A 12,069-nucleotide genomic window follows, 5' to 3' on the forward strand; every position below is an offset into this window, starting at 1 on the left:
TCAAGTTTACGGTGTTATTAAAGTGAACAGGTACGGGCTGCGATATTTTGGTCTTACTTTCAGCATAAAGCATTTGGAATAGTTTTGGTTTATTATGGGATTGTTCTTGTTCACTGTTCTTCTAGCACTGATCTGGCAACAGGAATGAGTCATGGCTTGTGCCTTTCTGTCACACAACTCTGAACGAAATTCAATGACTTCAAGGCTGTAATGTGATTGGTTATCAAGGCACACGTGATCAAAGTTAGCCATTACGCTTTCTCCAATGGTAGAGCCACGGACCCTCTTATCTCCCAATAATAACACCCTCTCTGACTGTAGAATTATTGTAAGTGCGGTTGTCATTACCTCCATTTTTCGGGAGTTAATTCCGTTTTAGAATGTGGTTGTCACTCCCGTAAATTACTGAACTGTGAACATACTAAACAGAATTAAGCAGTAAAGGGTGAAGACAACTAAATGTATTATATATATATATATATATATATATATATATATATATAAAAAGTAACAATTATTTTGCTGATTTTAAATAGCCATCAATGGGGAAAGATGCTTTTTGCGTTCAGATGATGTAGTTACTGCATGTACCAGCAGAGGCTAATGAACCCATGCTAACCAACCAACCAAACTTTGATCCCTTGACATAAACACTGGCTCAGTCACTTTTCCAGTCACTCAGACTCCTTCCATGCCTCTTCTACTGCTGATGTGGTTTTTGAATACTTTAGGTAATGTGAGTACAGTATAGAAGAGTAATGCAAATTTTAGGGTTGCAAGCATTCATAATGATGCTCCCGGCGTCTCTGTATTTATAGTGATGTCTGAAGCTCCAAAGTGACATTTTACAACACCAATCAAGTTTAAAACATATCTAAATCCTGTGCATATGGCTGCGGTTACGTGATAAATGCCCTCTGGAGAAACAACATACAAAGAGCGCGGCAATGCCTCTGCTCCTGGCTCCACGGTGACATCACTCACACAAAGACTTATTCATGATCTTTCCCTTATGTGTTGACTTTACCTTGTGGCCTCCAATGGATGAAGCATTCATTTTCTCCGTTAGCTCTGTGGGAGTGAGGAGGGGGGCTTTTCTTTCCTTTTCTCACTCTTGTGTGTCTCTGCAGGGTCCATTGGAGGTGGCCCAGGTCTTCTTGAATGAAATCCCAGCAGACCCCAAGCTCTTCCGTCATCACAACAAACTTCGTTTGTGTTTCAAAGAGTTCATACTGCGGTGAGTTGCCGTTTCCAGTGGAAAAAGAGATATGCACATAAACTTTTCAGTGAAGTATGATCGAATGAAGCAAGTTTTCTATTGTAGGATCAAAGCAAATATGGAAGTGTCTTTATTTTATAGTGATTGGTTTGTTTAAAGTTCTTTATTTGAAAGTTTGCTGAAATACGTGGGCGAAAGACACCCGAGGGGCTTTTCTGCAAGCGGAGAAACCCCGTCTTAATGTCACCCAGCTGCATTTGTTTTGCATAATCATCATAATGTTTAAACCAAGACTCGAAACGAATTAAGATTTCGAATACAGTGATTCTTTCCCAAGGTGTATACAGTTTGTATGGAAATATTACATATTGCTTTTTACAGACGGAATAGTTCATGCTGGATTCTGGGCCTTGATTGCTGCCAGCGTGCAGACAAATATTTACTGTAATTTAAAATGTGTTTATTTTTCTCCATAATCCATCCAAGCTAGCACAAACCTTCTCTAGCCAAGTTACTGTTATTTTTTGTCCAAGACGTTATAGCCTTTTAATTCTATAACTAGACCGTTTAAGATATATTTTGAAAGGTATAGAGCCATTTCAAATCTATTTTAAAAGTAGATCTAAAACACATTTTTCTCAGCGTTCCCTTTGTGACTTTGTTGTTGAGCAAGTTTTTGGGGGAATAAAACTTAATTGTTGAGTTTTCTTATCAAACTCATTTGTTTATTTCTGTCCAAATGCAGATAATTGCACCAATTATTCATTGTCTGGTGCTCGGCTGTACTTGTTGTGTTGCTAATGCTGTTGTGATTGCATATCTGCAGGTGTGGAGAGGCTATTGAGAAGAACAAGCAACTCATCACTCCTGATCAGAAGGAGTACCAGCAGGAGATGAAGAAAAACTACAACAAACTGCGAGAGAATCTGAGGCCAATGCTGGAGAGAAAGATACCTGAGCTCTACAAGCCCATCATCAAACCTCGCATCGAGAATAGGTACACCCATTAGTGGTATACTTGACCTTTGACTCAGCAATCAGTGAATGATGGAAATATTCTCTCGTGTTCAGTAGTACTTCCATAATTGGTGCTATAAGAATAGCTCACCCCCAAAAATGAAGATTTATCATTATGAACTACTTTGCTTTTATAATGATATTTTGGAGACGGTTGTATGGAAAAGGTTTATGCAAAGATTCTTTAAAACAAATTTTGGTCACACTTTAGTTTGGGGAACACATATTCATGAATAACTATGACTTTTGCCTCAAAGTCACTGCATATTAATAGTTAGTAAGGTAGTTGTTAAGTTTAGGTATTGGTAAATAAGGAATGTAGAATAAGGCATTATTATATTATAAGTATATTATTTATAAGTACTAATAAACAGCCAATATCCTAGTAATTTTAGCAGTACTCTAAAGTAGTGTGTGTGTGTATGTGTGTATGTGTGTGTATATATATATATATATATATAAAATAATATATGCAGTCTTGATCAGATAGATAGATAGATAGATAGATAGATAGATAGATAGATAGATAGATAGATAGATAGATAGATAGATAGATAGATAGATAGATAGATAGATAGATTATTAAAATATAGATTATTTTTTGACTTATGATAGCAGTATCTGGGTCTATTCTTGCATTATAAACTATAATTCAGTGGCGTTGTTCGCCATTTTCTGTATATGCAGGTAAATCTGTATGGAGCTGGATCCATGAGATGCTTTATATACAGGAGACAGGACAAATTGAGGGTTGCACAATGCCAAACATTGATTGTGTGAACGTGGTCAATGTGAGCACTCATATTGCACAGTGCAGCTCTTTTTGTGGAGATATTTCTTTCTAACATTGCAGTCACTGCTTAAGCTCCCGTTCCCTCTTGTGTTTGTAACAACAGGGATTCCTTCAAACGGCAGAGCCTCCGTCGGACACAAGATGAAAATTCATGATGTCAAGAGGGCGTCTCTAGAGGATATCAAGGGAAGGATGTTGCAGTGTGCCAGGAAACAAGAGCTTCGTCAGCTGATAATTAGATGACTCGAGCAGAGTTTCATGCACAGTGTTAAAAGCCCCTGAAAATATCCTAGATTGTTGTATTGTGTATGCTGTATATATATTTGATTTTCAGGGATTTAGAACGTGCATTATTGTTTGTTTATAATTGTTTTTAGAACAAAAAACCTTAGCCAGTCACTTTTTTTTTTTATTACTTGTTTTCTGGTTATGGTGTTAATCTTCCTTAGTATGTTACAACATATTGTATTTTTAACTAATACAATAATTGTTACACGTTACATGTTAGGAAAAAACCTACAACCTTAAATTAACTGCTTCAAGAACGAAAGCCTGATCACTATTTAAAAGCAACTGAGAGCATCAAAGGTGTAAAAAACGACAGTTAAGATGCGATAATGGTATAAAACAGATCACCTCTTCATTTGTACGTTTACATATAGCTAATATAGTTTAAATCATGATTACTCTATTCCTTTTTTTCTATGTATATTGTAATTGTAAGATTTATAAGATACAGTTTTGTATATATAGTTATATTTTATTTATAGAGAATATTTAGCTCCTATTCCATTATTAAAATGTGACCATATCCGATCAGAATAAAAGTGAAGCAGGTTTACAGAGACAGAAGAATCTGTTAAAAAGTCAAGAGAATGAGCACATCAAATGTTTACCTTTTCCTTTTTCCAAATGTTAAATAAATAACTGTAAATGGTGTCAAATTTATTTCTTTGGTTCATTGATAAAAATATTCCAGTAAACAATTGAGTCATTCTTCTCAAATAGGTTTTCCCTTTCTCATTTTTTTTCAAGTGCACTGCACGTAAGCTCTGTTGTTTCTTTCTGTTTTCAGTGCTTCATTCTGTCTGTTACACATTACTCTGAAACCTATGAGAACTGTTTGTTGGTTTTAAGTGCATAGGTCATTACAATTTCAACTTGGGTTATTTCTGTCTGAAAGCACAAATGAATAAATACTGTATATAAATATTTTTGCCAATGAAACTTAATAAAAAGCCACATGCTTATAACCTTTTGTGCAGTAAGATTATGTTGTGAAATATGAATTTGACTTTTGATAGCAGTATCTGGGGTCTGTTCTTGCATTACAAACGAATTCATTAGCGTGGTTCGTCAATTTCCATAAACAGTATGCAGACAGGACACAGGTAAATCCTTATGAGATCCAGCACAGCTTGCTGGCGCTGCGTGATGACGTACATCACATGAGACGGCGGTTCAGCGGCTTTTCAAGCGTTGTAGAACTGTCACAGGGAGGAACAGGTTCGTGAAACAACTCTCAGTATCTATACAATTATTTTGAGCTTTTATTGCTGCGGTACAAAACAGCTATTGCAGTTTATTGTCAGTTGCATATTTTTCTGTGAGAAAATCTGAAGAATCAGAAAAGAAAACAAGGAATAGAGTATTAAAGCTGATTTGTTGAGAAGCGCTTTAAACCTGTATGGAAGTCATAGTGTAAAACAGTGGTTCTTAGTTCTGGTCCTGAAGTCCTCAAGCTCTGCACAGTTTGGTTGTTTCACTTTCACTAATTCACACCCTTCTATGATCCACACATACGAGTTTTGAAACTTCTGTTAATAAGTCTTATTATGTTGCGTTAAATAGAGTCGTTTATTTGCGACGTCAATTTGTAGGCCAATTCTCTGAGTTATCCCCACTTTCCTATTAGGTTTATAATAAGACCTGTGTTCACAGTACTTGAAGAGACTAAAGCCGCTTTTCCACCGAAATTACCCGGAACAATTTGTCCCAGGAACTTTTTTCCCAGGAACCTTTTTTGCCCCAGACCGGTTGCTTTCTGCGTTTACACCGCGGTCTAAAGTACCGGGAAGGTAAACTGCGCGCAACTGCTCCTCCCAGTCTGCGACGGACAGTAATCAGTTTTGAGCGCCACATTTATAAGTATGGAGGAGATTCAAACTGTGCTGCAGTTATTGGTTTACTAACGAGGTAGGCTAATTAACATAACAAAATAGACGAGCACTGATACTAAAGCGTGTTCAGAAAGCTCGTATGCGTATAAAATTAGACAATGTACGTTGTGAGATGACTGGGACGAACGCGCAAAAATTTCCTTTTGCGCAAATACTCTTAAAAAAAGCCTGAACCCCGTCTATCAATCATAAATAGTGACAGTCTTGTAAATAGTTGTTTGTTACCAACCTCAATGCGCTATTTCAATCCTGTTATAGTAAATTTGTAACATGGTTTGCAATAGATGACAATGTGTAAACATAATGACTTAATATTAAAAGCTGTGGCAGAAAAGAGACGAGCACTGATAAAGCGTGTTCAGAGCTCGTAATGCTAACGTTAGATATAAAATTGTATGTTATCAGCTATTGCGGACATTGGCCGTGAGATGGCTGTGACGAACGCGCAGAAAGTTTCCTCTTCCACAAATACCCAAATAATAAAGCCTGAAACTCGTCGCCAGTCCCCCAGTTTTTTTTATTAAATTCCATATTTGCAGACAGACAACTTTACTGCATGAAGCCACTTTTTAAAAGGGAGGTTAAAAATAAAGAAAATGCTGCGTGGAGTCATCCAACCAAAATGCGGCGTGAACACAACCAATCAGCTTGTGCAGCGCACAAGTCCCACCCCTGAAAGTTCCTGAACTTTGAAAAAGTACTACCTCGTGAGCAGGGACTATCGGAGGGGGAAATATTTACCCGGAACTTCATTTAGACCCTGGTTCCTGCGGTGTAAACACATCGAGTACCAGCCCAAAGTTCCTAGTTCCTGGGGAAAGTTCCTGCGGTGGAAACGCGGCTTTAAACTCCCCCCCTGGTTACACACAGTAGCCTAATACCATAAAGTCACCATGAAATCAAAATTGATAATTCTTGTTTGTTTGTTTTTTAATATAATATAATATTGCAGTAGCCTATTTATTATAAATGATCCGTGCACATCATTATTTTTAAAAGTTGTGTGCTCTCATAATCTTTAATCAAAATAACTTCCCTTCTCTGATGACGTGTTTACTGGCGTGAGGGCGGGACAACCTGTCACTCGCATCAGGGCAAACCCCAACCGTCCAATCAATTCCCGCTAGACAAAATCAAGTCCCACCCTACTTTTTTTTTTTTTTCTTTATTTGGGAAGCAGCTTCACTACATCACAATAGGGAAGAAAAAACTATCGCAACATCCGTTTCATGCAGAAATTCACAATATCTATTTTCTAAATGCATGTTGTTGTAAACAATTCATCCATACGTTTGATATATTTTTTTTTAAATGACTGTCAATTTGAAGCAAAATGTCATAACTCAATCTTCTGGTGAAATGAGACAGTACATGTTTTTTGCAGTTGAAATGAAAGACGCAGCTAAGTTGAATGGAAAAATGCGCAAGGTCTAGTGACGCGTTTTTGAAAAGTGGAAGAACTTAACTTAACTTGAGCGCAGTGATTTGAGAATGCCATCTGCGAAAAGGTGCGAGCACAACAGGTAGAGACATGTTTACATTGAAAAACAATGGAAAAGTAGTGCAGTGGAAATTCAAAATGTGTTCTTAGTCTGCTTAAACTCTGTCACTTTCTTACAATCGACTGCAACCTTCTATCCAGTCATCAGCTATATATATATATATATATATACACTGTTAGACTTTTCAAGGGTTTTTTACAGTAACTTACTGGCAACACTGTTGCCAGTAAGTTACTGTAATTAAGAGTTACAGTACCAAACCGTATTTCAGTTTTGTGTAATACAGTGCATTACTGTAAAAACGAAGCTAATCAGTACAGTGCATTACTGTAAAAACTAAGCTAATCAGTACACTACTGTAATTATTTTTATTTGTACTAAATATAAATTAGATTTGATAATTTTGATATATGATTAATTTTATTTTTATCCTACATAAGTACTACTTTCATACAAACCAATTAGACAAAGTTATCACAAAATACCATTTTTTTATTTAAAACATTTCATATATATCACAAAATAAACATGCCAATGCTGGAAATGATGTGTGAAATTTTTACACATTAATGGGTGAGTTTAGAGACAACATTTTTTGTGTTAATTTTAACTCATTCATTGTGTTAATGATTTTAACAAAGTAAATGTCAGAGAGGTTAGCACAAAGATGTGTAAACGTGTTAAATTAACACATTATGTGCTGTCCTTCACTGCAAACATTTTTGAAAACATACATAAAACCATAAACAAAACATTATCATTTGACTAAATGAATGTAGAGTCATTGGTTGTTTAGCTTATACAAGTATTATGAAATATCAACCATTACATTCATAAAACTGCAGAATATAAATACATTTTTAAGCATTCAAAAAGGAAATGTCCAAAACAGGACAAAACACAGTTCTTTTCACAATACAAGACACATAACCCCACCTTAAAAATAATTTCACTTATTTCCAAAAATGTGTTGGATTCATGTACACTGTTGGCCAAAAGAAGTATTTAAGTGTCGTAATGTTTTTGAAAGAAGTCTCTTTGATGCTCAAGAAACATTTCTTATTATTATCAATGTCTGACTGTCTACTCCATCTTTTCTACAGCATAGGAGTAAAAGTCATCATCAAAATAATCTTTAAAAAGCCAACACAATGTTTTTGTCCACCTTTGTGAATAAACGAACTTCTCCAAAGATTGGTTCCTGTTCAGAACTTGATTGACAACATCAGAGTGTTCCCTGGTCTGCATGTGTGCCCACAAACACAAATGCACTCAGTCCTTCAGAGGAGATCCCGGTTCCAAAACTATATGAGAGAGAGAGAGAGAGAGAGAGAGAGAGAGAGAGAGAGAGAATATTAGTGTCACATTATTTTTAACCTCCTTTTTTGTTAATTTTTATTATTATTTTCACAAAAACTTAAGAATATATATTTGTAAACAGCTTTTGTCAATAAATAGCATACAAAAGAACTAAATAAAATTATGCCAGATTAAATTTTAATACTTACAAATCCTAAATTCTGTCCAAAAATGCTGAGATCCATAGAAAGAACGACTGAAATAGATGATTTTAGCCCATTTCAGCTTGTCTGCAGTGAAGGAGTACCTGTTTGAGACAAATACACAGTAAGATACATGCAAGAAATCACTGTGTGATGATCGTTCTTCTTCCTACAGTAGTTAACCCACCTGTGCGCTGATATTAGGACCTTCCTAGTCAGGTGGGACTGCAAACTTAAGTTGTTTAGAATGCTAGATTTGGTCTAAATGAATTAGTGAGAGTTTTACTGCAGTGCTTACCTGGATACATTTAATCTGGTGAGACTGAACAAAGACAATGGTCCATCTTCTGATTGGTTCATTTGCTGTGTAATAAAGTTAGACGTAATGCAAAGGTCACTTATTTGATATAAAGTTAGCCAATTTTATAGAGATTTTATAAGATATTGTAAGCTACTTAGTCTGCACCAGTGGCTCAAAAGCAATTTTCACATACCGTATGCTAATCATTTCAGCAAACTTATCTCAAAATATATCACAAATGGGCTGGCCTAACTTACCTCTGGAATCTTGCTAAGTCACTGGCGCGAATTGGCGCTTTGTTGCAGTTGCCTTTAAACACAAAAATGGAAGTAAATATTAAATTCCATAAAAAAAATATATAATATGGTATAGTTTGCAAACTAATGCTAAAACTATAAAGGTTCTCATCAGTAGGCCAACATTAGATAAACAGAATTTCACATTAGTTTATTCACATTTATTGTTAATGTAAACGCGTTGCTCGTTGGCATATTTTAACTCGACAATTCAATAATCTAACAAAGTGTGTAAAATGAAACGTTAGCTCAGTTTACCATGGTAAATTTCGTTACCGCCATGTTGACGACGAGTAACGTTAGTTAACGTTATAACATACGTTAAACTGGGCACAATCCTGTCAACACCCAGTCTATGGTCAACATACACAGAATGTTTTTTTTTTTCTTTGATTTTTTTTTTACCTTGCTTGCTGATCTCTCTCTCGGTGAAGTGAATTCCGTCTCTTCCCCGGGCCAGACACGAACGTCGCGATCCAACAAAAGACACACCCCATTAACGTTACCTACACTGGATGTCTGTCTGACGCGACACGACAAATCCCAGACAGTGTAGTGATGCGCCGCGGCCGTTATATTTCAGACGTAGTCCGATACGAGTGCAAGCGCTCGCGCTAGTTCTTACAAGGGATAAACAGGTTTGCATTTAAAGGTCCGGTCGCTTCAATGTGTCCAATATAGACAGCCTCTGGGTATTATAGCGTTGTAGACACGCGGTGTAAGGCAAAAATTAGGAAATAAAAAGCACGGTGGAATGGTGCCAGCCAGAGAGGCAGTTACGTCAAATACAGTAGTATACAGCTAATTTAAAAAATACAGTAAGTCTCTGTATGTGGTGTTAGACGTCACAGAAAATTCCCATGATGCAATTGGAATCACAGTTATTTACTGTAAAGAGAAATAGCAGTATAATACTGGGGGATTTAAAGTAAATAACTGTAGAAATTACAGAAAAGTCTAACAGTGTACAACAAATTTCACAACTATTACAAAAGTATGTTCTACAGTATGAATGTATGCAGTGTGAATGAAATCTGAAAATAGTGCCTTGTTTTCATTGTCATATGACTTAAGGCATCAGTTGCATTGCTTCACTGCCATTTACAACTCCTTTCCCAGTAGTCCAGGTGATGTGAAAATTATGTTCACTTTTTCATAAAAGCATGAAACTTGGTACACATTAACAATTTGCGGCCATTGCAAAAATGCCTCGTGGCGGCCATTTTGCTTTCCGCCATAACTGAATTATGTATTTTGTATTATATCTCCTGAACCAAACATGATAACATGGAAAATTTGATGTCTGTCCACCACTATGTTTTGATAGTCAAGGATTACAATGATACCATATACAACTTCATAAACTGTTCAGGTGGGTAGTTAATGGTGAATTTAGTGATGTTGTGAGAAGGATTACAATGAAATCGCAGTATCTGAGAATGTCATCTGAAGCTGGGGCCACACTAAAAGATTTTTAAAATCGTATAATATTTTCAAAAAAAGATTATTTTTATGAAATCTGAGAGCTGTCTCACTCCTTCATAGGCTACTATGTAATTTCATCTGCCAGCCCAGAAAAGTTAGTAAAGACATCGTTAAAATAGTCCAAGTGACTAGAGAATACTTTTTGTGCACAAAAATAACGACTTTATTCAACTATTCTTTTTCTTCCGTGTGGGCCTCTGAGTGAGTTCATGTAGTGTAACAGCGCAGCACTTGGGTTGTATGTCAGAACATAGGCTCACCATTGGCCGACGCTGGTCATGTGTGTGAATAATCCGCTTTACTCTGATGTACGTCACAGTATGGAATGAATGGTCTGTAACTACTGTCGTTTCATCGCAACTTTAAACAGGAATTTTGAAGTCACTGTGTTTTAACCTAAAATGTTGCTTAGATATTGCTATATTTGGACTACAATGTGGTGTAGAAGAAAACGTAACAGTAATGTTAACTAGTAACTACAGACTATGGGCCAGATTTACTAAACTAAACTACTAAGAAAGTTTGATGCTTGATCTACTGACCATGTGCAAATGAAAGAACACAAATGCATCCGGATCATTTCCATAATGACCAACACAATCTACAGAGAGCAGAGCGAACTAGCGTCTGGTTTAAGACATGCTTGGGTGTTAAATAATGGCGCAAATACCAGTAAATTGACTAGCGCAAACCTTTTTAAATCACCTTGCATGATTAATTTAAATACTCTTCCATAAAATTCTGCGTCTGAAAGTGAAACTCCTACATAAATGCATATGCAATAAGGTCAGCCCAAAAAATAATTGTGTCTTAAGTAAATCTTGACCATAGTTTTTTAATGCCAAAACAGGGTTTGTGCTGGTGCAAGCTGTTAGTAAATCTGTCCCTATGTAGGCTATTACTCGCGAATCAAAATCGCCCAATAACGCCCATTATAAAAACCCACTGTGACTGAAAAACCTTCCAGGATTTAGGGCTACAAACTGAAAAGCTCTAAAGAAGATATCCAAAATGTGCAGTGCTGGGTTAGGCTACTCCAGAATTGAGAACAACTGCTTTGAAATAATGAATATGAATGGATTGCCTATAGTCATCACCTAGAGAGTAGTATTTATCTTAAAGGGTTATTTACAGTGTTTGATGGAAGTGTCTATAAGTGAGTGATTTAATACCTAATTATGGGCCTCTGGTTGTAAATTGTCACTTTAAGAACCACTTACAGTATTATATTTCCCATTTGCACCGAAAGAGAACACAAGTGTACACTTCAAGAGTCTAAAGGGGAGTTTAATCTACTCTTTAAATGTCAGCTCAGTTGTAAGACAATGAAATACTGAAACATTGCTCTTGTTCTTAGTAAAAATCTTTATTTTGATAGTTCACAAATAGCATAGACATGAACTTTTTCATACGTCATCAAGGTTTTTGTTTAAGTTATGTATGTGTGTGTGTAATGGAAAGTGTTTTTTTTTTTTGCTGTAACTTCCATTTGTTTTGTTTTTTATCACAGTAAATTGTCATTATAATTTTTTTGTCCATACAATGGAAGTAAATGTTCACCAAAATTATTTGTTTAACAACATTTCTCAAAATATCAAAATTTATGTTCCTCAAAAGAAAGAAAAACATGGTCAAGTGAGTTTTGACAGAATTTCTATGGGTGATCTATCCCTTTAAATAATCCTATGGCAAGACCCTTTGAACGTCAATTAAATGTTTTTTTTTTATTTATTTTTTTATGTATAATACAATTTAACATTCCAGTTCATATGAG

The 12,069-nt window shown here is 35.9% G+C and overlaps 2 protein-coding genes and 2 long non-coding RNA genes across 6 annotated transcripts in view; 2 read left to right on the plus strand and 2 right to left on the minus strand.

The window, feature by feature from the left end:
* Window positions 1-4,282, plus strand: part of dock8 (dedicator of cytokinesis 8) — a 52,513-nt gene extending 48,231 nt beyond the window's left edge. For both annotated transcript variants that reach the window (XM_084390166.1, XM_084390167.1), the window contains 3 exons: window positions 1,131-1,237; window positions 2,046-2,216; window positions 3,133-4,282. In XM_084390166.1, the coding sequence (XP_084246292.1) occupies window positions 1,131-1,237; window positions 2,046-2,216; window positions 3,133-3,184 (330 nt within the window). In that variant the 3' untranslated portion in view covers window positions 3,185-4,282. The remainder of the gene's footprint in view (window positions 1-1,130; window positions 1,238-2,045; window positions 2,217-3,132) is intronic.
* Window positions 4,283-4,455: 173 nt separating this feature from the next.
* Window positions 4,456-12,069, plus strand: part of aopep (aminopeptidase O (putative)) — a 93,270-nt gene continuing 85,656 nt past the window's right edge. The window contains exon 1 of one of the 2 annotated variants that reach the window (XM_084390387.1): window positions 4,456-4,535. The gene's annotated coding sequence lies outside the window, so the exon portion shown is untranslated. The remainder of the gene's footprint in view (window positions 4,536-12,069) is intronic. The other variant, XM_084390386.1, reaches the window with a different exon arrangement.
* LOC311278868 lies at window positions 7,982-8,439 on the minus strand. The gene is made up of 3 exons (XR_014625490.1): window positions 8,401-8,439; window positions 8,220-8,317; window positions 7,982-8,015 (listed from the first exon to the last, which is right to left on the minus strand). It is a non-coding gene; the product is annotated as an uncharacterized lncRNA (long non-coding RNA).
* Window positions 8,512-9,278, minus strand: LOC311278931. Its single transcript, XR_014625503.1, has 3 exons — window positions 9,216-9,278; window positions 8,772-8,823; window positions 8,512-8,576 (listed from the first exon to the last, which is right to left on the minus strand). It is a non-coding gene; the product is annotated as an uncharacterized lncRNA (long non-coding RNA).

This window comes from Rutilus rutilus (assembly GCF_951802725.1).
Source record: "Rutilus rutilus genome assembly, chromosome: 19".
NCBI lineage: Eukaryota > Metazoa > Chordata > Actinopteri > Cypriniformes > Leuciscidae > Rutilus > Rutilus rutilus.